Source organism: Mauremys reevesii, linkage group 4, assembly GCF_016161935.1.
Source record: "Mauremys reevesii isolate NIE-2019 linkage group 4, ASM1616193v1, whole genome shotgun sequence".
In the NCBI taxonomy this organism is placed as follows: domain Eukaryota; kingdom Metazoa; phylum Chordata; order Testudines; family Geoemydidae; genus Mauremys; species Mauremys reevesii.
In genome coordinates, this window is record NC_052626.1 from 88,528,655 (window position 1) to 88,553,025 (window position 24,371).

At 44.3% G+C, this 24,371-nt stretch overlaps 1 protein-coding gene and 2 long non-coding RNA genes across 9 annotated transcripts in view; 2 read left to right on the forward strand and 1 right to left on the reverse strand.

Annotated features, from left to right (window-relative positions):
- Positions 1-12: 12 nt before the first annotated feature.
- Positions 13-13,688, forward strand: LOC120404684. Of its 6 annotated transcripts, none has more exons than XR_005598115.1 (6): positions 13-600; positions 3,007-3,152; positions 5,309-5,352; positions 9,072-9,175; positions 9,271-9,585; positions 13,553-13,685. It is a non-coding gene; the product is annotated as an uncharacterized LOC120404684 (long non-coding RNA). The 6 variants fall into 6 exon arrangements; XR_005598116.1 differs by lacking the exon at positions 5,309-5,352 and adding an exon at positions 8,443-8,546; XR_005598112.1 differs by lacking the exon at positions 9,271-9,585 and having other exon boundaries at positions 13,553-13,688.
- The window catches only part of LGR4 (leucine rich repeat containing G protein-coupled receptor 4), a 138,996-nt gene continuing 126,466 nt past the window's right edge, over positions 11,842-24,371 (reverse strand). For both annotated transcript variants that reach the window (XM_039537593.1, XM_039537591.1), the window contains 3 exons: positions 17,663-17,784; positions 16,495-16,575; positions 11,842-13,909 (listed from right to left, as the gene is read on the reverse strand). In XM_039537593.1, coding sequence (XP_039393527.1) covers positions 12,633-13,909; positions 16,495-16,575; positions 17,663-17,784 — 1,480 coding nt within the window. In that variant the 3' untranslated portion in view covers positions 11,842-12,632. The remainder of the gene's footprint in view (positions 13,910-16,494; positions 16,576-17,662; positions 17,785-24,371) is intronic.
- LOC120404685 overlaps positions 22,528-24,371 on the forward strand; it is a 51,770-nt gene continuing 49,926 nt past the window's right edge. Inside the window, exon 1 of the long non-coding RNA XR_005598117.1 lies at positions 22,528-22,721. This is a non-coding gene — a long non-coding RNA (uncharacterized LOC120404685). The remainder of the gene's footprint in view (positions 22,722-24,371) is intronic.

Below are 24,371 nucleotides of genomic sequence, written 5' to 3' on the forward strand. Positions count from 1 at the left end.
AGCCAATCCCCTTCTCCCTTCCGCCCCCCTCGCTGCCCCGCTCGGGCGGGCGCTGCCCTGTGCCCGGCCTCCCCCGGCAGGCGCGCGGCAGCAGGGGGGCGGGGCGGGCGAGCAGGCGCGGATCGCTCCGGCACGGGGCGTTGGGTTAGTGGGGGCGGCGGCCAGGGGGCTGTGGCGTGACTGGCACGGGCAGGGCCCAGCGGGCAGAGGAGCAGATGGCTCATTACCCGAGCCACAGCAGAACTAGAACTAGGGGCTGGAACCTGGACGTTGGGCAGATCCAGACCGGAAACCAAGTGGAAAGTTTTTCCCCACTGTGAAAATAATTAGCCCTGGGAACAACTGCTGAGACTTCATGAAATTCTCTTTCCCCGTTATGCTGGAGGTCCAGTTAAATGACCATAATGATCTATTCAAGCCTTAAAATCATGAAATTATACACAGCACTGATCTGGCATGTACGTGATGCCTGAGATGTAACTCGGTCCTCAAGTACTACAGTCACATTGATTGGAATCCACAAAAGTACCGAGACACCAAAGTCCTGTTTTCAGGCATCAGCGTACACCATAAAACTCAGCTCAGCAGCCACCCACCCAGGTAGGCACTTAAACTGCCTTGGCACCTAAGTTTTTTGCTGCTGGGCATATGCACTGCAGCCTTGCTCTAGGTGCCTGGGCACCTCCTTCCTGCTTGATCAGGCATTCTACTGCCTCTAGTAATACGCAGCCACCCAAGTCCTGGAGCAATTCACAAATTGCCCACATGTGGGGCACTAATCTGGTAGGTGCCCTCTGAGCATAGCTACCAGATCAAGCCCGTCACCTTAGATGTGGCAGGCTCCTCTTCAAATTCTTTCACCCCCTACATGCTGTGTGAGAACTGTATCCACATGGCTAAAGGTTATAAGGGAGCTGCTTGCTTTCGGGCCCTACATCTGAGACTTATGCAGCTGAAGACATCATCATGGACCACTGGCAGAGCTAGGCACCTATGGGGTATGATTTTCTAGGCACTAAAAAGGTAGCTACTCTGACACTCAATATTTCAATGCGTAAGTCCCTTCATGGATCCCACCCTATAAGTACAAGGGTAGGTATTAAATATGTACAAACCACTTTATCCACCACTGAAATGCAGCTAGATCTGAACAGCAATGCTACAGCCACTCAACAGCAAACAGCTTTTAATGACAAATGCCCTGATCTTGCAAAAGCTTACTTCACATGTGAGTAGTTCCATTGTAAAGCATGTGCATAAATGTTTGCAGGATTTGGGCCAAAGATGGTATTAATCTGAAATAGGGAGAATTTAGAAAAAGTAATTATCAAAATTGGAGCTTGACAAAGATACAAGAGTTATGCTGCCAGGATTTACTCCCTCTACCTATGCACAGTCTCACGACTACCTACAATTGGCAATTGTAAAGCCTGAGATTTTCCTCTTGAGTCGCCCCATCATTATGCTTAGTTTTCCCTTTGCCTTTTGAAAAATAGTTGCATGTCAAATACATTTTTATATCAGGAAAATAAAACCACAGCTTTCTCAAAAGGAATCTAGACTATAATGAAAACTGTCCCCTTTGGACCTATCGGGACTCGACCCCTCTCTCTTGCTTCTCTAGTCTATTTCAATTAAATTTCCAGGTTGCAATGCATTTGGACTTTCAATGCACACCACTTCCAGCCACATCACCATTAAAAATTCTGAGATTTTGGGGCAGATTTTGGGGAAATCCCTTAGAAGCCCGATTCTTAAACCAAAAGCTCTTCCTGCCTGAAGATTCCCATCTCTGCTAGGCACAGAACTCTCCAAGGGGGCCCAGGTTACCTCAGAAGCAACTCATCTCCCCTCCACGTTGGTATGGGCAGATCTGGGCACAACTGTTTAATCTCTCTTTTAAATGTTCATACCCCATTCTAGTGTCATTTGATCTCAAAATGAAAGAGAAGGTGCAGGAAAAAAATCAAGTAATTCCTTATCAATTTCTTTAGACATATTTCTGCATTAACACTGCTCTGCCATGTGCTTACCAGAGAATTGGAAACTGAGTAACAGTTGCAGGATAATGGAATTATTTGCAGTCCGTTTAGTCCACTGGTGATACAAAAGAGCCAGAATCTTCAGCTGATGTAAATTAGCACAGCTCCATTGAAGTCAATGATGATTTGGTCCAAGATACTCATTACAGGTGGGGGCAGAGTTTCACAATCTGGTTTGATCCTGCAATACACTGAGACATTTTTCCTGCACAAGGACTGTAGGATTGGGCCCCAATGTATTTTAACTTGAACACAATGCTAACAGAATGTCAATAAATAGGACTTTGTGGCATTGGTAAGGTACCACAACATTCAGAATGTCACCAGTGGAATATCAAACTAGGGTTGCCCTCCATTTCATATTTATTGTTAAAATATATTTTTCAAAGAAACAGAGTTTATGCAATTTTTGGTCACCCAGCCTGTCCCCTGTCAATGCAAGATTGTTCCATATAATGTATTTTCTAGTGATTTATGTACCGGTAATTTAGTTTTAAATACGTCACACACTTCCACCACTTCCCTTGGGAGACTATTTCACACTCTAGCAGATCTAATTCTCAAGAATTATTTTTCCTAATATGCAGGTTTTATTTTCCCTTTCTTAATTACATCCCTTTACTACTAGCTATACTCCCTTCGGACTACCTTAAATAATTTCTCTCTTTTCATGATGTTTTCACCCATTAACTATTTATAAAATTAGGATCCAGTTGTATTCCAAGGTACTCCATTCAGACAGGATTGGGCACTTACATTTCAGCATAATTGTCTCTTAGTCACACTACACATATATAGCACTTTAATCTTTCCTCATAAATCAGTTCTTCTTTGTTGCTCTTCTGTGAACTCTTCAGTCCAATATGTTTACTGTATTGATGTGCCAAGAATTAAGTGTAATATTTTTAGATTAGATCACACCAAAGCTGTATTGAGAGTGATTGTTATCTCTCTACTCCATTAGGTATATGCCTCTATATATGCAGGAAAATATTCCAATGGCCCTTTCTGCTACCAACCATCAGACGTAGTTTTTTCAACATTACTGCTTTCCACATTTCCACCTCCAATTGAATGTTTCAGCGCTTTCCCCCTAAATTTACTAACAAGGTAAATTTTCTGTCATTGTGTTTGTGTTTCTAATCTCAGTGTCACTTTGTTGTTTAGCAAATTTCAGAGTTTAACATGCCTATAATTGAAGGAAGTGGTAGGAAGCAAGCATTTGAATGGTCTAATAGTGATGGTTCCAAGGGTATCCAGGACTGAGAGTCACCTTGTTAAGGTACCTGCCTGCAGTAAGAAGGAGATTTAACTGGGTGTCAGCAACCTAATCCCACCAGCCTTTTACCCACCAAAAACATATCCTCTAGACTCTGCCAGCCCTTAGTTTGCCTTGCAGGCAGGGGTGAAAGTAACTTAAAGGACTTGCTGGTACTCCGAAATCCAGAGGAGGGGAGTGGCCTCCACTGGAAGAGGTGGAGCCTTTAAATCCCCAGGCCCTTTAAATCAGGATTTAAAGGGCCTGGGGCTAGGGCTATGGTAGCAGCAGCTGGGAGCCCCAAGCCCTTTAAATCACCCCGAGCTCCCAGCTGCAGAGGTGGCTGGGAGCCCTGGGGTTTGGGGGTAATTTAAATGAGGCAATTTAAAGGGCCCGGGGCTCTAGCTGCTGCTACCACAGCGGAGCCCCGGGCCCTTTAAATTGCTGACGGAGCCCCAGGGCTCCTGCTGCCACTACCCTCCAGGGCCCTTTAAATCATCTTCAGAGCCCTGCTGCTGGAGCCCTGGGGTAGCAGCGGCAGGGCTCCGGGGGCTATTTAAAGGGCCCGGGGAGATAGAGGCAGCGGGAGCCCCGAACCCTTTCAGTAGCCACCAGAGCTCTGCTGCCGCTACGCCAAGGCTCCGGGAGCTATTTAAAGGGCCCGGGCCCTTTAAATTGTCCTCGGAGCCCTGGGGTAGCGGCAGTGGGGCTCCAGCGGCGATTTAAAGGGCCCAGGGCGGTAGCAGCGGCAGGAGCCGTGGGCCCTTTAAATCGCCACCTGAGCCCCACTATCTCATGGCTCTGGCAGCAGGACTCTTGCAGCAATTTAAAGGGTCCTGGGATCCAGCCTTTTAAATTGCTGCCTCAGGAAGCCGGTCCACCCCGGTATGGTGCACCAGCACTTCCCGGCAGAGGTAGCAGGTTTGTAGAAATTTTGGTGGTGCCCAGAACCCTTTCAAGTGTCCTTGTGACAAGGGACACTCCACCTCTTGTGAGTGTCTCTGGTGGGCAGAGTGTGACCTGGTCCTGGCACCCCTTGTAGGTTGTTGATCCTGCTAGGTGGGTCTTAAGGGCTTTTCCCTCAATTTGCTCAAAAAAACTTACAGCTATTGTCTTAATGCAGAGCTGTAATTAAATCTCATGTTTCAGGGCTACAGCCAGCATTCTGCAGGGATCAGGAAAGAATCTTTTTCCCCCAAAGCACAATTGACCAGATGTATTATGGGTTGTGCTTTGTTGTTTTTTCACCTTCCTCTGAAGCATCAGAGATTTGCCACAGCTGGAGATAGGATATTGGGCAGTGTGGGTCACTGGTCTGAAATGATGGAGAAAATTCTCTTTTTTAGAAGCTTGGCTGATATGTCTTGCTCACACATTCAGGATCAAACTGGTTGCCCAGTTTGGGATTGTGAAGGAATTTGCCTCCAAGTCAGATTGGCTAGGACCTTGGGTTCCCCCCCCCCCCCCCAGTCTGCTGCAGCAGCATGCAGTGAGGATCACATGCTAGGATCATCCAGACATTTTCCTTATCTATTCCCTGCCATTGCAGGGGCCTCAGATATTGGTGGCACCTTGGTCTCTCCTGTCCTCTGCCTATGGCACACAATAATTTAGACTCCTGAGGACTGAAATGCTTTAGTCAGGGGCGGCTCTAGGCATTTTGCCGCCCCAAGCATGGCAGGCAGGCTGCCTTCAGCGGCATGCCTGCAGAGCCTGGTCCCGCAGGCACGACCGGCAGAGCGCCCCCAGTGGCTTGCCGCCCCAAGCACGTGCTTGGCATGCTGGTGCCTGCAGCCACCCCTGGCTTTAGTCTACCTAAAGTCATTGGGCTCAATAGAGAAATATTTGGTGAAATTGAATGGCCTGTGATATAAAAGGTAGCCAGACTAGATTAACTAATGGTTCCTTCTGGCCTATAGCTCTATGAAATTTACAAAATCATCATTGAAATGTAGCTGTAATGATAATTTAAGGCCTGGTCTTCATCTAAAACTCATGTCCAACCTAGGTCCGTCACTTGCCTGTGTGAAAAATTCACATCCTGAGAGACAGGTAAGTCGACATAAGTCCCAGTACAGACACCACTAGAATTCTTCTGTCAACCTAGCTACTGCCTCCCAAGGGCATGGTTTAACTACAATGATTGAAAAACCCTTCTCTGGTGCTGTATCAAGTATCTACACTCAGGCACTACAGCACTGTTGCTGTGCTGCTGTTGCATCTGTGATACAGACATACCCTAAATCCCTGTTCCAGGAGGCATTCACTAAGGAGACGTCTCTTTTGGTGATTTGATTATGTTATATCTTTTTGTGGACTAGTGGGCTTTGACTCAAACCCTGTAAGATCAGGCTGCTTATTACTTACATATCTTTTCTATTACTTATTTTTTAAAATTTACAAATTTTTAATTACAACTACTGAAAGTTACTTAGAAAAACTGAAAAAGTCTTTATTAGATACTAGAAAATATATGCTACTAAATAATCATACACAAAATAACAGTTAAGAAAAAAACTTCCCGTGAATAAGGGAAGAAAGGGGAAATAAACAAGCAACTAAAATATTTATGAACAACAGCATTTATTACCATGTTGACACTAAATAAAGACTAATAAAGACTAAATAAGACATTAAATTGTTATAAAAAATAAACCCTTTCTCATTCTCTTAATAGCATAAAAAATTAAAAATATAAGTAGGCATTAATCTCATTCGTAGAAGATCATGATGATTTACACACAGCAGAAGTAGTCAATTTAGACTAAAAATTTCTTTTGGCTGAGTTTCATATGTATTAATCCTTATTTAAACTTGCAATTTGGCAAATTAAAAAAACATGCTATCTGTTTACCACTTCAAGACTCAAGACATTATAGCATTCATATTTTCTTTCTGTGGATCTGTCTGAAGAATCTAGAACTATATACAGACTTCCCAATTAACCAAAATATTGTTTCTGAATTATCATGCAAATTAACAAAAATGGAGGGAAAAGATATGATCGCAGTTCATCATATTTCACCAAAAGCAGCATGAAGTTAAAATAATGTAGACAATTTATTCTTAGCTGCATCTGATAAAAGGAAACATTAAATTCACATTTTATATTGATTTAAATAGATTCTCAATACCAGGAAATATGTCTAAATCTTGAAAATCTTCTTCTAAATCTTCTCAATACATCTAAAAATTTTAAATTCCATATATTCCATTTTTTGACTGTCCGTATATTTTGGTGTAAAATTATGCTGTCTAATCTGTTCATTTTCACCACTCTCAGACAAATCTACAGATTTAGTATTTGGTCCTTAAATCTGCAGAGTTTCCCAACAAAGGGAGGAACAGCAGTCCTTTGAGCCAGGGAGAAAGCCACCTTGCCTCATACCCATCACCCGAGCAGACCAGGCGCTGATGGGCCCACTCTGCAAGTGTCTACCTTCGTGAAGATGTATTGGCTGCTTTTAGTTCTTTTTGGTCATATTTTTCCAGAGGCTGTGGAATTTTGGGGACCTTAATTATAGTGTGTTTTAGCATTCCTCATTCTTCCACACTGGTATATTTAAAATTTCTTTCCATTGCAATGGGAGTAGCCTAAAGATGGGGAGAATTTCTTTCTTTTGTGGGAAAATTCTGAAGGAATCTGTATGGAATATTCAGAGTAAAATCCTGGTCCCACTGAAATCAATGGCAAGACTCCCATTGACTTCAGTGAGTCAGGATTTCATCCCAAGGGTATGTCTACACTGCAGTAAAAAAAAATCCATGGCACAGAATCTCAGAGCCCAAGTCAATTGACTTGTACTTGGGCTGCGGGACTAAAAGTTGCAGTGTAGACGTTCAGGCCTCGGCTGCATCCTGGCTCTGAGAGCCATCCCCCCTTGTGGGGCCTAGCCCGAGCCCCAATGTGTATGCTGAAATTTTTAGCTGCAGTCTGAGCCCAAGTTGGCTGACCCCCAGCTGTGGCCATGCCCCAGGTCTTTTATTACAACGTAGATGTATCCTCAATCTATATGCTCATGCCAAAATTGTCTAATTGCATTATCTAGAGGTCACCATCAATCAGTCAACCATGTGGCCCTTTTTTCCCTTTGCAACAAGTCTTCACTTGAATGATCATCTAATTGGAGTAAAAACTCCAATTAACAATATGGTTCATTTTTTTAGAACAGATCATATGGTTAGATTGAGCATTTCAGAGTAAAATGCAGTTAGTGCCCTGTGGCTTGACAACCCAATGAAACATCATATTTTGATATAGTAGAACTCTGCTTATCTACCCAGACACAAGATAGTCTACTCTATCTCCAACTCAAAACAAAGATTGTATAGTAAATGCAGCAGTATATTTCATTTACAAAATCTATAACATCTCATTTAATATAAAATACCTTTAATACATTAAAACAAACTCATCCACATCTAAGTCATTATGGTGTATGAATGCCTCTACAATTTACAAAAAATAATATGATGCAGTATCCTCTTTTCAATTTTTTTCATTCACTAAATTTTATAAAATTCAGTCATTAGCAACAGGTGTCCCAGTCTTTAGTGGAAATTAATAAGATTCTACTGTATAAAACTGACTAAAAAAACCTCCAGCCAAAAAATAAAATTAAAATTGAAACTTGGAAGCTATCAGTAAGAGATCAAAGCACCTAGACAATTAAAAAAATATATAATTAAATTGAGAGTATGGTATTTGAGCTATGGATAAGCTTCTGAAGAAAACTATACATATTTTGGTTAATTAAAAAGTATTAGCCTGCAAATTAGAACAGAAGGCTGGTAAAAAACTGTTCAATAAAGTCAAAAGAAAGTGAGAGAAGTTAGACATAAAAGGATTTGTGTACAATTCTGATAAATGTATTTATAATTACAAAATTGAACACAGGAGATTCAGCTGGAAGGGTGCAGCTAGAACTGAAAATTTAAGGGATGTAATTGACAACTTGAGACTTTTATGTATGAAAATGTATATCACTTAAACTGCAAAAATGGCCCTACATCAAAAACAACATTTGTACATGGATTGAATTCTGCAGGTTAAACTAGTGTTTGAGATTAATTTTTTAAAAAAGCATAATACAAAAACCCATTTTTGTCTTTGATCTATGTTAATATTTTAAATGTTTTTAGAAAAGCATGGGCTTACAGACGTTACTCGTGTAAAACTTCCATTGAAGGAATAACTGCATGAAGTCTGCAGGAATGGACTCCCAGTTACAGATTTTAAACTCCAGGTGATCACTCATGCACAACAGTGAACTGCCAAAATATTTGAAGTAACTGATTTTAGTAAGCACCCAAAATGGGAATGCCTATTTTTTTTGCCTTTTAATACATTTTTTAAAACAAATAAAATTAACTAAAAGTGAACATAAAAAGTTATTTCTAAGTGGATACCTTATTACATAAAAGATTTAGCAGTTTCTTTCTTCAGTATCCTATGAGTCTAAACAAAGGTACCCCCCACTGGCAGGAGACAAGAAAAATAGCCGAAGTTCTTGTTCTGTCACTACACCTATAGAATGTAATGGATAGATGACCCAGCTCAATTGTTTTCCTGCATCTTGCATATTGGGTGAGTTCTTTCTGGCAGGCTAGGTTCCATTTTCTTTGTGGGACTTCTCTCGGTGCTCATATTTGGCAGGATTTAGAAAAAAACTCTCATCCTTAGCCTTGCTGTGAGGATGGTTTTAAGTCTGTCTCAAAGTAATGGGAAGGGTTAGAAAAATCAGGTGATCTGTTTGTTCTGTTTCCTGCAGGAACCAAGAAGGGTTTAATTTCCTAGGATTTCAATTACTTTAAGTTCAAAACTTCTGTCAGGAATCTATTGTTATCAGGAGAAACCTTCAGGAACATTAATTATGTAAGTAATTTTTACTTGACTGAAAAAAGTAAGTTACTTGCTAGAACTATGTCAGACCCATGTGTCATTATATTCACTTCTTCATATAATTATAGGGAATAGGGGAGTCACAAGATGCCACTTTTGGAGAGTGGATGCTGACAGCTGTATTCTCTATTGGTGGTTTTTCCTGTACCTATCCTGTGGTGGTTCTAGCATTGAGCATTACTACTTCAATGAACTTGTGAGGCATAGGACATTGTTGACAGGCCTTTCCTACCGTTTAACTGGACTTCTCCAAGTTCTCCTGTGCAAGCCCACACCTGCCACCTTTATCTTGTGTTGGTGGCGTTGGGCCCCAGCTCAGTTTTGCAGCCCTCTTTCTCAAGGAAGTGACTTCAGGGGAATATTGCTTCTATCGCTCTCTGATGGTAAGAAAGAACCTATTTTATGTTGGCTAGCTTTGGAATAAACTGTGAGGAATACAATTAACAATCACCCATTAAGTCACAGTCACAATTAACAAGCACATTACAAGCCAATATTTTCCAGGGTTTAAAACATTAACATATCAACAGTATCTAGGGTGACCAGATGTCCCGATTTTATAGGGACAGTCCCGATATTTGGGGCTTTTTCCTATATAGGCTCCTATTACTCCCCACCCCCCATCCCAATTTTTTACACTTGCTATCTGGTCACCCTAACAGTATCTGACTATTTTAGTAACACTTTAAAGAAAGGTATCAATATTTAATAAAGACTGATTTAAAAAAAAACACTTTTTTGCTCTATACCCTATTGCAGGGGTTCTCAAACTGAGGGTCAGGACCCCTCAGGGGGTCATGAAGTTATTGCATGGAGGGTCGTGAGCTGTCAGTCTCCACCCCAAACCTCGCTTTGCCTCCAGCATTTATAATGGTGTTAAATTTATAAAAAAGTGTTTTTAATTTATAAGGGGAGTGGGGGAGTGTCTCACTCAGAGGCTTGCTATGTGAAAGGGGTCACCAGTACAAAAATGTGAGAACCACTGTCCTATTGGAAGCTTGATAGTTTTTCTTTCCCTACTGATTGTATTTTTCCATTTGAAATTTATTTTCCTCTTTTCAAATAGAGCTGAAAGTAGCTACATATACTTCAGTTATTTAACTGCCTCTACATTTCCAACAGAAGGAATGTTAAACAGATTGTGCATCTCTCACATAATAGTGGCTCAAAAAAAGTGCATCTTGGCAATGAAATGATGGGTTTTAAAAAAATAAATATTTAGCATCTGGATGATCTTTCAAGTCATACTAAAAATGTACAAGTACCTTTGGGCTTAAATTCTATACTTCACAATGAAGAGTGCTTTGTAAAAAGCCAAACACTTTAACCTACTGCCGTCTACAGCATTAAGTTTAGTTCATAAATTCACATTTAAACTGGCAACTCTCTTATTCTGTTGGCACATCTCTTTCCAAAACTTCAACCATATGTAATACATTGTATCAGACACCATATTTATGAGCATAACGTCCCATGCTGATTTTGTGCATCTGGAACTTTTCCAAGATCTTATGCATTTTTTAAGTAGTGTGATTTCTAGCAATATCCATGTTGGCTTTATTTGCTTTTACTGAGACACTCCATGCCAATTTAAGATGAAATATTTATGAGTATAACTATAAGAAAGCTAAAACTCTGGGATCGTTTTCTTTTTTGTTTTTGTTTGTTTTTACTTGAATAGTTTGGCTTACAAAAATTACAGCATAATGTAAATGAAACCCTCCCAATATTTAGTACAAACTACATGATTTGATATACAAGGATTCTGTTTTATTACAGTGACAATGTACAACCATGTCTATTTACAATGCAAAAAAAGTATATAAACCACAATTACTGGCAGCCACTATATTTTAGGAGGTAGCTTTAATTAACAAAAATGAACTGAAGCCGTATTTCCCATCATGTGTTCTATCAAATAATTTACAATACAAAGATAAAAATTCATTATATGCACAGTATGTACAGTTTAAGTCTCAAAACAGCAATCTAGCTTAAATCTTAACAAGAACATTTCCAGAATAACTGGTATGGCAGTGGATTTGCTATTGATTCAGCATATTGTTCAAGAAACCTCTATAATTACTTTGATCATGCATTCATAACTTTATGTTGATCAAACTTCACACTAAGTACAGATTGAAGGATAATTGATGGTAATTAAGTGATACTTGGGTCTTAGATGCTTAAGAAAATTTTAAATTTATTCACCAATTTACATGAAGATTAGTCCATCTCACCACATTGTACTTTACTCCGAGAAAAATAATTGGCAGAGATGCAGAAGTTTCTATATTGCAAAACTGCTTTTCATTGCCACCCCTTTTGGTAAAGTCTCAAGATGCTCAGAGACATCATTGTGTGTATAAGCAGTGAATAGGGCTGCAAAATATTTTAGCTTCTCTCTCTCTTCCTAAATAAGCATGCTAAGCTCATACTTAGACAGCACTGACGATACACACTGTTTAGCCCATGGTAATTCCTTCTGGTAGTATGACCTTACATAATACTGAGGAATGGTACTATGGTTTTCACCTGAAGCAGTGGTGTCTCCACTGAAAACCATATTCAGTTCTGTAAAAAGTGACAAAGAGTCCTGTGGCACCTTATAGACTAACAGAAGTGGGTATTCACCCACGAAAGCTTATGCTCCAATACTTTTGTTAGTCTATAAGGTGCCACAGGACTCTGTCGCTTTTTACAGTTCCAGACTAACACAGCTGCCCCTCTGATACTTGATATTCAGTTCTACCACTCCCGACAACTGTTAATATTCTTATTTCATACAGTCTGCAGATCTTGAGGGATGATAAAAGATTTTTTAAAATAAAAAATAGTTATCTTATTAAGATCAAATCTTAGTTTGAAATATAAAAAACAAAAATGTTATACCTATATTTCTCTCACAGTTCTGTATGGGAGACGTAGTCCCTTCTTTTGGCCCTGCAGTAAGTCATCCTGAGATTAATGCTGAAAATACTATACAAAGCTAGCAACAATTTTTTCTTAATTATAGAAAATCACATTTAAAAATAATTTCTTAATATTAACAGCTGTCCCTTATATTGTGCTTAACCAGAAAGATTGATAGAACTTGCCTCACACAACAGTAGAAGCAAAATACAATTGGAGTTCAACATGGAAACAGACCTTTAGCACATAAAAACTGTATAAAAGAAACCAGTATTGCTTGGAAAGAATAAAAATATTGGGTTACAAGATTTGGTTCACCCATTATTTACAGTTGGCAACTTTCCCCCTCCCCCCCCAAAAAAATGTATGGCTCAAGAAATTTACTGCCCACTTCCCTTCTTTACAAGTGACACCACACAATGATTACAAAAGTGCTTCCTGGTTGAAAGGTCAGAACAGGTATGGTCTACGAAACATTGTACTTCTTCCTTATGAGAACAGCTTACAGCAAAGCCTTTCAGTCTTTAATTCTTGGTATATTGTAGGCATAACGAACCAAAGGGAATCCTCTGCTTTGATAGAAACATGCGCGACCACAGGCCTGCACTTGGTCTGAACTGTCCGACACAAAAGAGTCATCCTCATCTGCATAATCAGAATGGGCAGACTGTGTGCCACAGTCTGACCAATACCCATCTGGCCGTTGGCAAGGCACCACTGCCAGTGTAGGACAACTGTGTGATTTTATTAAGTGTTTGCATGGTACAGGTTTGGATAAAAGAAGTGATTCACAACATTCACACATGGTAAGGTTACCCTGCAAATGTGAATACATGCCACAGTCATAGTAGAAATCCTGTGTCACACAGCCACCTTGAGTATTGACAGCAATTGCCACTGCTCCATTTTTTTGGGTGATATGCCGTCTAAGTAATTTCCAGTCTTCCTTGAACATTGGGTTGAAAAAAACATATAGGACTGGATTCAGACAAGCAGGTAATGGGAAAAATATTAGAGTAACAGACTTCATTATTTCAGGGCTGATAGAGATTGCGGTGATCAGTGGTGCAAATGAGAAAAATGCAACAGGACAGAAAAAGATGCAGTTGGTGAAGATTAGCCAAGCAACATGCTTAATCATGCTGGATTGTGTGTTTTCTGACAAATCCTCTTTTTCCAAGTTGCAGTAAAGTTTAGTATAGATAATAGCCATTAGCAAAAATGCTAATGAGTTTAGGAGCACTAAAGTTACTGTAAACCCTAGTGAAGGTGTTTCTCCAGTGGGGAAGGGCAAGCAGAGCGGTGAGGCTGAATACTCCCCTTTATGGAAAAGTGGTAAGCATCCAGCTACCATAGCACACAGGAAAGCAAAAATTGCAGCAATTTGGAATTGTTTTAGGTGATTGCTTTTCCCATTTTTAATTATCTCTTTTGCAGAGAAGCTTCGTTCAACAGCTGCCAACATCAGGAAAAAAATGGCACTTTCTGATGAAAAGACTGCAAGAAACCCAGCAACTTTACAACCACTGCCAGTCTCCCACCATATGCCAAATTCAGCAAATCTTCCCCAAGAGACTGCATCCAGGAAAGTTAATATACCAGTATAGATTCCCATAAATAAATTAGAGACAGAAATCAGGCCTATAAACAGTCTGGAGGAAGACAATGGAGTACAAGATGCAAATATCGTTAACATGACAAGCAGGTTGAAGAACAAGGCAACCAGAAAAATAAACCAGACTGTAAGTCGAATCATCCAGCTTCCCAGTAAATATTCACAGGGCTTAAAAGCACCTAGAAGAAACACAACAAAAAGGATAAGGAATTAAGAAAAATAAAATAGCACTGAAAATCTTGCATAATTAAGCACTATTACAAGCACAGAACTCATTATTTCTGGAACAGCAGCACTCATGTGAACTCCTAAATAGGTCAGTTGAAAGTAAACTGTGCTGCTGAAGCTATTTACGAATTAATTAAGCCTGAAGAGATAATTACTAGGAAGAATGGTCACTCAGGAATAGTTGTGTAAACAAAATAAATAATTAAACCCTAATTGTCTTTCTGCTACTCAATAGAGCTTTTATTAGGGTCACCTAAATAACTTTTATTTTTACCTCCATACTTTTTATAAACACATTGGTACAAAGAAATTGAAACATTTTGCTGTTCAAATCTATCCTGAAAAATTTGCCCCACTCTTTATAAAATAAACAAAAAAAACAAAAACACCAAGTTCCTGTAATATGCAATTCACAAACACTCCTTTGGAATAGCTCTGGATTACTTTAAGTTGTCAATGTTGTTTCTTTAAAAAAAAAAAAAGTTACAAGGAAACAGTTTTGAAAAAAGCCAACAAACTCAATTTATTTACTTAAACAGGGGCAGGATTTCACCACAAGTTTTCTGTTCCCAGCCCTGCAAGTGACACACTGGGTTACTTTGGGGAAGTCACAGAAGAAAATTATACTCTACATTTTTTGCCATGGAGATGAAGAAATGAGAGGTAAATCAACTTAAACCATAAATCTGTCACAAGGAAAGAGAATGAGCTTAAGCAGCATCATTGCTCCCACACTCCCTCAAATCCCCTCCACATGAACTCCTATAGGAGATCACATGGATGTCATGAAGGTTATTTAATGAATGTATCTAGTGCATTTTGAAAGTCAATAAGATGTGCGCTCTCTCTCTCTCTGTATTTATTTATTTACCTATATATGTAAAGTAATACTCTTGGAGTCCTCAAAAACTTTGTTTACCAATGTGATGGGCCTTGGCCCTCACGGTGTCCCAAGCACTGAAACCTACACTAAACATCGTAAGTAGCAATCCCTCTTGCATATGGGGAATCTCAGGTGGCCCCAGTTCTATGCCCCGTGCCAGTGGCCCCTGGGTGCAGTGAAACTTCTAGGGCAAGAAGGGGCGTGGGCAGATGGTGCTACCATCTTGAGCTGGTGAAAAGCTGCTGGAGGCTGATCCAGCTAGCACAAGATAACCCCAATTTAGAGCATCAAGGGACACAAATGGCCCCAAGACCACACAGTAGGTACAGACTTCCCCAAACTGAGTGAAACAGTTATTGTGCAAATCAATCAAAGGTCAGTGCAAAAACCCCCTCAAGGTCTTAACTGCCTTTTTGAACTCTGTTTCAGAACCCAGCAGAATTTAATCTTGCCTCTAGTTTATAGCCAAGACAAAAATCAACATGTTCTTCTGCACTGAGGGAAATCAGTTTACGTAATGGTACAGTTGGATCATTAGAAAACAGACCAACCAAAACAGCTGACAAATTTCCCTTTCTTGCAGGCATTCCCAAGTAGTAGATTCTTCACTGAATAATTATTTTCAAAATCACATGAACATACTAATGTTAATAAGAATACTACTTTAAGGTAAAAACTACATACTGCTTAGGAAAAGAAAAAGGGAACAAATAGTGCTGATGGAAAGGGAATTCAATATTTCCAAGACAAATTTGCAAATCATTTTCTAACAGCTTTAGGATATGCTAGTGGCTATCTCTACCACTCAGACAGAAAAAATCCCCCTGGGAAGAGATTATGTGCAATGGGGGGGGAGGAGGGTTCTGTTTTCCACATACGAAAACAGAAGCTGGCACAAAAGGCAAAAGCCAGTCTGGTGAATCCGAATAATGGATTCAGAATATTGCCATGAGAGGCAGAGATAAAACAGGTGCAGGCCCCTCTCCATCCTGTGGCAATTGCCTTGGCAGTATGCCTCTGTGCAGGGAAGCTGAGGGATGGGAGGGGAATGGGAAGGTGGCAAGTACATGGTAGGAGACATATTAGCTGGCTGGAACAATGTGCAATGGTTCTCAGCAGGTCTGTAGTGGGCAGCGGCTTCAGTCATATGTCTGAGCCTTCTGGGTGACCTAATAAGGAAGGAGTAGCTGCTATGGAGCAGGAAGATAGCTGGGCAGGAAGAGTAGCAATGGAAGCTGTCTGTGGTGTTCCTTTGTAATATCAGAGAATTTTGGCAACTCCACAAGCACTGCAACCCTTTATAGCTGGAACAGTTTGGATGCTCTGCTAAAGTGGAGAGTTGGTCCAAAGCATTAAAGGACAATAAATACTGTCCACTCTAAATGTAGAGGCTAAGACTCTGTGCACTGAGCTTGGGAATCACACCTGGACTTTTTCCAGCATGGATCTCTACTACAGTGCTAAACTGGGCCAAGTTCTATGGTATTTACTTATCCAAAGATACCACTGACGTCAGTGGGAGTTTCACCCAAGCACTGCAGGATTGTGCAAACACGGGGACCACGAGGAATTAGAGACATAATTCAGTAGATACCTAAAGCACAATGAAAGGCTAGAAGTTCAGAGTATAACTAAAGTGGTTGTTTTAATTACCTGTCGTGGGTGTACAATGAATAATTGTCTGACCCAGTTCTTCATTCTCATCAGTGTTTGGAACATCTGCATCTGCTGTAGCTGAGTAAAGGCAGGAATTTTAGTCCTGAAGTAGTACGAGTTTCATTTTTTTTCAAATATTTTTTAACCAGATACTATTTTTTTTAAACCACCTAATTGAGCATCCAAGAATTTTTAAATAATTAAATCTAAAGCAATTAACTCCATTCTCTGGGGATTATATATGCTGAATGCTATTTTACACACCCACACACCCACACACACAAATTTAGATTCTATTTTGTTCTGGAGGGACTTAAGGAACTCTGCGAAAATCCCCAAGACAAATCCCATGGATGCTAGGACCCAAAAGGAGTTCAAGAAAGGAAGGGGAAGGAACAGGCCACTCACTCCCTTCTTCCTGCTGTTGCTCCATGCCTGCATTAATTCCATTACATCTTGTTTCTCCCCTCTTTTACCCCCGTCCCTGTACAGTACTACCGGGCCCCTGAGATGAATGCTATGTGGGGGAAAGAGTTGGGAGATGCACTCCCACCAGCAACCCCTCTCCTCCCTTGCCCTCCACACTCAGCACTCCCTACTACAACATACAGGCATGGGTTCTTGGCATGCCACAATCCTTAGTGCCCACAAAGAATTGTGGGATCTGGCTGGCTCCTGGAAAAGAAATTCAGATGGACTTTGGGTCCCAGGAGTAAGAAAGGTTGAGAACTACTGCTTTAAGCCAAGGCAGGCCGAGCCCATATCAAGAGGAAAACTTGGAAACTTGAAACGAGGGATTGAACTCACAGTTCAGACCCTGTCTCTAAAGGGAGATGGAGATTCTAAGAAATATCCTGCTGGTCTCAGCGAGTGCTCTGGGAAGCAAGTGAATAGCAAGATAACTGACCCTGCCAATTTAATACAATGGAAGAAAAATTTATTTTCTAACTGAAACAAGGAAAAGCCTATGTTAGCCAAGCAGACTCATCCCACCTGTTTGGAAATAGGAATTGGATCACAAAGAGCCAACTATTTTGTAGCAGGTTCTCATATAATAAGTCTTTAAATGAGTTGCTACATCTGTTTGTTGGAAAACATAATTATCTGCCTGGTCTGGCCTAACTTATGCAATGCAGCGGAACACCTAGTACAATGGAGCACTCACCTCTATCATGATCTATCAACACACTCTGATCGTGGTGGCTGGAATCTTCAATGTTAGAGTTCAAATAAGAGTCACAACCCCAAAATGCACAGCACTGGTAGGCATATGGAACAGACAGAGACCTGAAATACAAGCAAAACAATGAACAATATTAGCTGGCAGCATCTATATTCTTAATTTTTAAAAGTGGCATGCCTCAAAGCTAAAGCTGTTCAAGAGCAGCTTCTTTTTGACACATACATTAATAAAGACCAACTTCAAACTAGAATCAGTTATGAGAGTTTCTGAAGAGCTTACACTTTAGGATACTAAAACTAACTGGAGACAGGCAAAAAAAGGGAGTTCTTGATTTTTGCAAAAGCAAAACTAAAGCAGAGGTGGTTTGGATCAGGATTCCATTTCATCTATGCCCTCAGTCTGCGGTGAAGGTAAAGAAACATTCCTCTGGGTTTGGCTCAACTCTGTCTTATGCAAAGCAAGTTGTTACTAGTATTCATGTTATCACTTGTATATATAGAAATGAAAACTAATCAAGCTGGCTGGAGAGTAACTCTGTTGTGCAAGTAAGTTAATTCCCAGATGACCATATTATTAAGCATGCATCTGTCATCCTCATTGTTCATTTTGTTTACATGAAATCCTTCACAGTGTAAGTCAGGATTTCCTGGTATGCACCTTCCTTTCTGCCAGCAATAGGACATGCTAAAAAATCAGTGCAAAAAACGATGGGAGGGGCTGGTCACATATACAGTTCAGCACTAATTGGTTACCGTAAAAATCTGTGCAAAAGCAGTGGCCTCATGGAGCTTTATCTGAATTTTTCAGGTAAGATGATGTAGCCAACCTGATTGCTAACAATATACCCAACAGTTTTGCCTCTTCTCAATCTATATGGAACAGATTATATTGCTAATATTGGAAAGAACGGTTACTTACCTTTTCGTAACTGTTGTTCTTCAAGATGTGTTGTTCACGTCCATTCCACATTAGGTGTGCGCGTGCTGCGTGCGTGAGTGTCAGAAACTTTTTCCCTTAGCGGCTCCCGGTGGGTCCCCTGCCAGAGTGGCGTCACTGCGCCGTCTATATATACCCCCGCTGGCCCGACCCCCTCCAGTTCCTTCTTGCCGGCGACTCCAACAGAGGGGTAGGAGGGTGGGTGGTGGAATGGACATGAACAACACATCTCGAAGAACAACAGTTACGAAAAAGTAAGTACCCATTCTTTCGTCTTTGAGTGCTTGTTCACGTCCATTCCACATTAGGTGAATTACAAGCTTATCTTTGGAGGAGGGTAGGAGTCATGAGACAATCAGAGGACCGCCCTGCCTACTGCCGCGTCCTCCTGTGCCTGCTGGTTCACCATGTAGTGGGTCGTAAAGGTGTGCACCGATGACCAGGTGACCACCCTGCAGATCTCCTGGATTGGAACCTGTGCCAGGAAGGCCGCGGAAGCTGCCTGCGCGCTGGTTGAGTGGGCCATGACCGCTGGAGCTGGGACACCAGCGAGGTCATAACACGCCCCAATGCGGTCCATAATCCACGACGAGATTCGCTGTGCTGACACCGGAAGGTCTTGCCTCTGCTCAGCTATGGCCACGAACAGCTGCGCGGCTTTATGAAAGGGCTTGATGCGCTCCAAATAGAATGCCAACACTTAGCGGACATCGAGGGTGTGCAGGCTGCGGTGACTCGGGTCCGCATGGGGTTTGGGAAAAAACACTGGCAGACAAATGTCCTGGTCCAGATGGAATTGTGAAACCACCTTTGGGAGGAACTTAGGATGTGGGCAAAGCTGCACCTTGTCTTTGTGAAACACAGTGTATGGTGGCTCCGAAGTGAGAGCCCTCAGCTCAGATACCCTTCTGGCCAAGGTGATGGCCACCAGGAATGCCACCTTCCAGGAAAGGTGGAGGAGGAAGCAGGTAGCCAGGGGCTTGAACGGGGGCCCCCCATGAGCTTAGAAAGGACTAAGTTGAGATTCCATGGAGGGACTGGGGGGCATGAGTAAGGGAACACCCTTTCCAGACCTTTGAGGAATCGCCACACCATTGGGTGGGAGAAAACTGAGCTGCCTGAAAACCCTGGGTGGAAGGCGGAGATAGCCGCCAGGTGCACCTTAATAGAGGATGGGGCCAGCCCTTGCTGCTTGAGGTGCAGTAGGTATTCTAGAATGGCCGGCACCGGGGCCTAGTGCGGCTGCACCTGTTGTGACCCACACCAGCACAAGAACCTCTTCCACTTGGCCAAGTAAGTCACCCTGGTAGAGGGCTTCCTACTACCAAGCAGAACCTGCTGCACAGGAAGGGAGCACTGGCTCTCCAAAGCTTTTAACCACATAGCTTCCATGCCGGCAGATGCAGCGATTGCAGGTTGGGGTGGAGAAGCCGCCCTCCGTCCTGTGTAATGAGGTCCCGGTGTAGGGGCAGTGATATCGGGGCCTCCACCGACAGCTCCAGGAGCGTGGCGAACCAGTGCTGGTGGGCCCAGGCTGGGGCGACGAGAATGATCGACACCCTGTCCCTGTGCACCTTGAGCAGTACCTTGTGCACCAGGGGAATCGGTGGAAAGGCGTATTTCAATTCCCTTCCCACGGGATCGTGAATGCATCGGCTATTAAGCCCAGGCTGCAACCCTGGAACGAGCAGAATTGCGGGCACTGGGCGTTGCCCTCGGAAGCGAACAGGTCCACCCGGGGAAACCGCCACTTTCGGAAGAGCGAAAGCACGACGTCTGCTCTGAGTGTCCACTCATGCATGCAGTAAGACCTGCTGAGGTTGTCCGCCAGCCTGTTTTGCTCCTCCGGGAGATACACCGCCTTGAGGTGAATGGCATGAGCTATGCAAAAAAGTTCCAGAGGAGGAGAGCCTCATGGCAGAGCAGGGAGGAACGGGCTCCGCCCTGCTTGTTTATGTAAAACAAGTCGTGTTGTCTGTCAGGACTGTCACGCTGTGACCACTCAGAGTGGCGTGAAAGGTCTGGCACACTAAACGAACTTCCCTGAGCTCCTTCACATTGATATGGAGCAATTGCTCTGCTCCTGACCACACGCCCTGGGTCTTGAGGTCCCCGAGGTGAGCCCCCCCATCCGAGGTCTGACGCATCTATTACCAGTGTCAAGTCCGGCTGCTGTGCGGCAAAGGGGATGCCTTCGCAAACCATGGTCTGGGACTGCCACCACATCAGGGAGTCCAGCATGTCCCCCGGGGCTGTCACTACCAAATCCAGAGGGTCTCTGCCCAGGCGGTATACACGGACGAGCCAAGCCTGCAGAGTCCTGACTCTCAGTCTGGCACGCTTGACCACATGTGTGTAGCAGCCACAGGCAACATCATAGTGGGGAACTGACACAAGGAGTTCACTGCCTGCTGGATGGCCCAGAATTGTGATTCCGGGAGGCTCGCCCTTGCCTGTACCGCATCTAGGACCACCCCTATGAAATCCACTCTCTGTGTTGGCATGAGAGTGGACTTGGGAACGTTGACCAGGAGCCCGAGCTTGTGGAATAGACTCGGGGCCATCTGCACGTGGGACCAAACCTCTTCTTCGGACCAACCCGCCAGGAGCCAGTCGTCGAGGTATGGGTTAACTTGAATCCTCTGCCTTCGCAAGAATGCCGCCACCACCGCCATGCATTTTGTGAATACTCGTCGGGCCGCAGCTAGGCCAAATGGTAAAACCGCAAACTGGTAATGTTCTTGGTTCAGGGTAAAGCACAGAAATTGGCGATGCGCTGGGTGGATGGCGATATGAAAATACGTGTCCTTTATGTCGAGGGCAGCGAACCAGTCTCCCGGATTTAGGGAAGGGATGATGGTGCCCAGAGAGACCATGCGGAACCGGGCCTTGACTAGGAACTTGTTGAGCCCGCGCAGGTCTAGAATGGGACGAAGGCCCCCTTTGGCTTTGGGGATGAGTAAATAGCAGGAGTAGAACCCTTTTCCCCTTAGGTCTAAGGGTACTATCTGTACCGCCCCCGCCACTAGAAGCAAGTGAACCTCCTTTTCTAGGAGATGCTTGTGAGAAGGGTCCCTGAAGAGGGATGGGGAAGGGGCATGGGGGGTAGGCAGGGAGGAAAACTGTAGTATGTACCCGCTTCGCACCATGCGTTAACACCCAATGGTCTGACGTAATGCTGGACCACGCACGAGAGAAGCGGGACAGGTGGTTGAGGAAACAAGGGGATGGATCTGGTAGTTGATCTGATACGCTGTCCTCGAGCGCACCTTCAAAAGCCTGGCTTAGGGCCTGGCTGAGATTTATGTTGGCCTTGGCTCTGGCCCGGCCTATTGGAGTTATTGTTATTATTGCGCTGTCTCCTGTTGTCTCGCCTCGCCTGCGGTAAGGTTCCTGTTGAGGATGAGGCTGGTGACCACGGCCGACGCGACTGTCCTGGCTGACGCATCCACTGAGTCCAAGGACACTTGGAGGGAGGTTTTCGCTATGGCCTTGCCTTCCTCCACCAGGGCCGTGAACTCCTGCTGAGAGCCCTGTGGGAGGTTGTCCCTAAACTTCCCCACTGTCGCCCAGGAGTTCAAGTTATGCCTGTTGAGGATGGCCTGCTGGTTAGCAATCCTCAACTGAAGGCCCCGACGAATACACTTTCCTGCCAAACAGGTCTAGGCATTTTGCTGCCTTGGCCCCGTTGCCCATGGTGCTCTCTCTCATTTACTGCCGAGACTACCAGGGAACAAGAAGTCGTATCCTTTTGATGGGGGCGAAGTACTTGCGCTCCACACCCTTGGCTGTTGGTGCGCTTGATGCTGGGGTCTGCCATATAGTTGTGTAATTAGACTGAATGGTCTTAGTGAGTGGGAGCGCTATTCTGGATGGACCTTCTGGGCTCAGAATGTCCACCATGGGGTCCTCCTGCTCAACTGTCTCCTCGGCTTGGAACCCCAAGTTATGGACCACCTTACGTAGCAGCTCTTGGTGGGCTTTCTGGACTATTGACCGAGATCCTGTTACCGCTGTGCCTGCTACTGTTTCATCAGGGGATAACAAGGAAGTTAACAGTTGCTCAGCTTCCTCCGGCTGGTCCCCCTGGTCCCCCTCCCTCAAGGTAAGGGGTTCTGCGTCGGGCTGGGGCCGGTGGCCATGGAGTGGCACCGGGCATGGTGCCGGGCTCTCTGGTCTCTCGCTCGGCGAGGCTAAAGGTGACTTGGACACCATAGCTTCCCTTACGGAAGAGCGTCGGTGCGGGGACTGGGACTGCTGTACCGAGTAGCTGGCCCTGGAGGGAGCACCTTGACGCTGGTGGTAGGCCCAAGGGGTCCAGAAGGGCCAGTGCCCTGGCGGTCCCCACTGTGGTTGCCCCCCAGTTTGTTGATCCCTGCTGCAGAGCCCACTGCGGGTAGCTGTATTGGCCTGAGTCGGCGCCAGAGTCTGGCAACGCCGAGCGCAAGGGCCACAGCGGTGCCATTGATCTGTGTCGGCAGGAGGCTGATGATTAGCTTCTTGCTGATCGGGAGCGGGACTGGTACCACTGCTCTCTGGACCGGTACCAGTACCTATAATCCCGAGACCGGTGCCGGTGCCTTCTGGGAGCCCTCATGATTCCCAGCTCGTCTCCTCCTGGTGCCTGTCCTGGGGGGGTGCTGGGGAGTGCCATGTGCCCTGCACTAACTGCACGCGTTGACTCACTTCCGGTACCAAGACTTTCCTCTGAGTCAAGGGTAACTGGGAGTCCACCGACTCTGAGCTCGACCGGGACCAATGCCGGGAGCAGTGCCGGGACGGTGACCTTGAGGGGCGCACCATTGCCAGCTTTCCCTTCGATGGCACCCTGGGTCCGGGTGCCGGAGGCTTCTCCCTGGCTGGGAGGGGACTTGCCGTCTTTTGCAGCCTCAAAAGGTGTCAGGCGTGGAGGGCTGATCTATTACGCCCTCAAGCCCTTTGTCCGCACTGAGTTCACTTCTGGCTGGACTCGGACTTGTGGCGCCGGTGCCATTGGTGCCGAAGTTGGTGCAGTGTCCATCCCGCTCTTCCCTGTACCCGGGGCCTGATATGGCACCGGTCTCCTTTGTGGGGAGCATCCGCGCCCCTCCTTTAGTTTTGCCTTTGGCCGCACCAGGGAAGATGAGCAGTGCCAGGGTCTCGTATGGTGTCCAGAGGCTGATGGCTTGTGGTGCTTGGCCGGTACTGGGTCTCTTAACGACTTCAGGGCGCTCTGCACCGAGGAGGCTGGGGCCGGTGTCGGGCATTCCAGACCCGATGGCTGCAGAGCGGCCTCCATCAGTAACTGCTTCAAGTGAAAGTCTTGCTCTTTCTTTGTTCTTGGCTTAAAGGCCTTGCAGATCTTACACTTCTCTGTTTGGTGAGCTTCCCCCAGGCAACATAGATAGGAGTCGTGGGGGTCACTAACCAGCATAGGCTTGCAGCACGTGGGGCAAGCCTTAAATCCTTGGGCCTGTGGCATGCCTCGTGGCCTGGGGCGGGTGCTGGAATCCTCCAAGCACCTAATCTATTAGTGTCCAACAAGAATGAAATGCTAACTAACTGATAACAGCTATGTACTTCTAAGGCTAAGGGATTGCTTCTCCTATGAGAGCAAGAGATTGTTCCAGCGCCGCGACGGACGGTAAGAGGGAACTGGAGGGGGTTGGGCCAGTGGGGGTATATATATATATACACACAGCGCAGTGGCGCCACTCTGGCGGGGGCCCTGCCGGTCCGCCGGGAGCCGCTAAGGGAAAAAATTTCTGACGCTCGT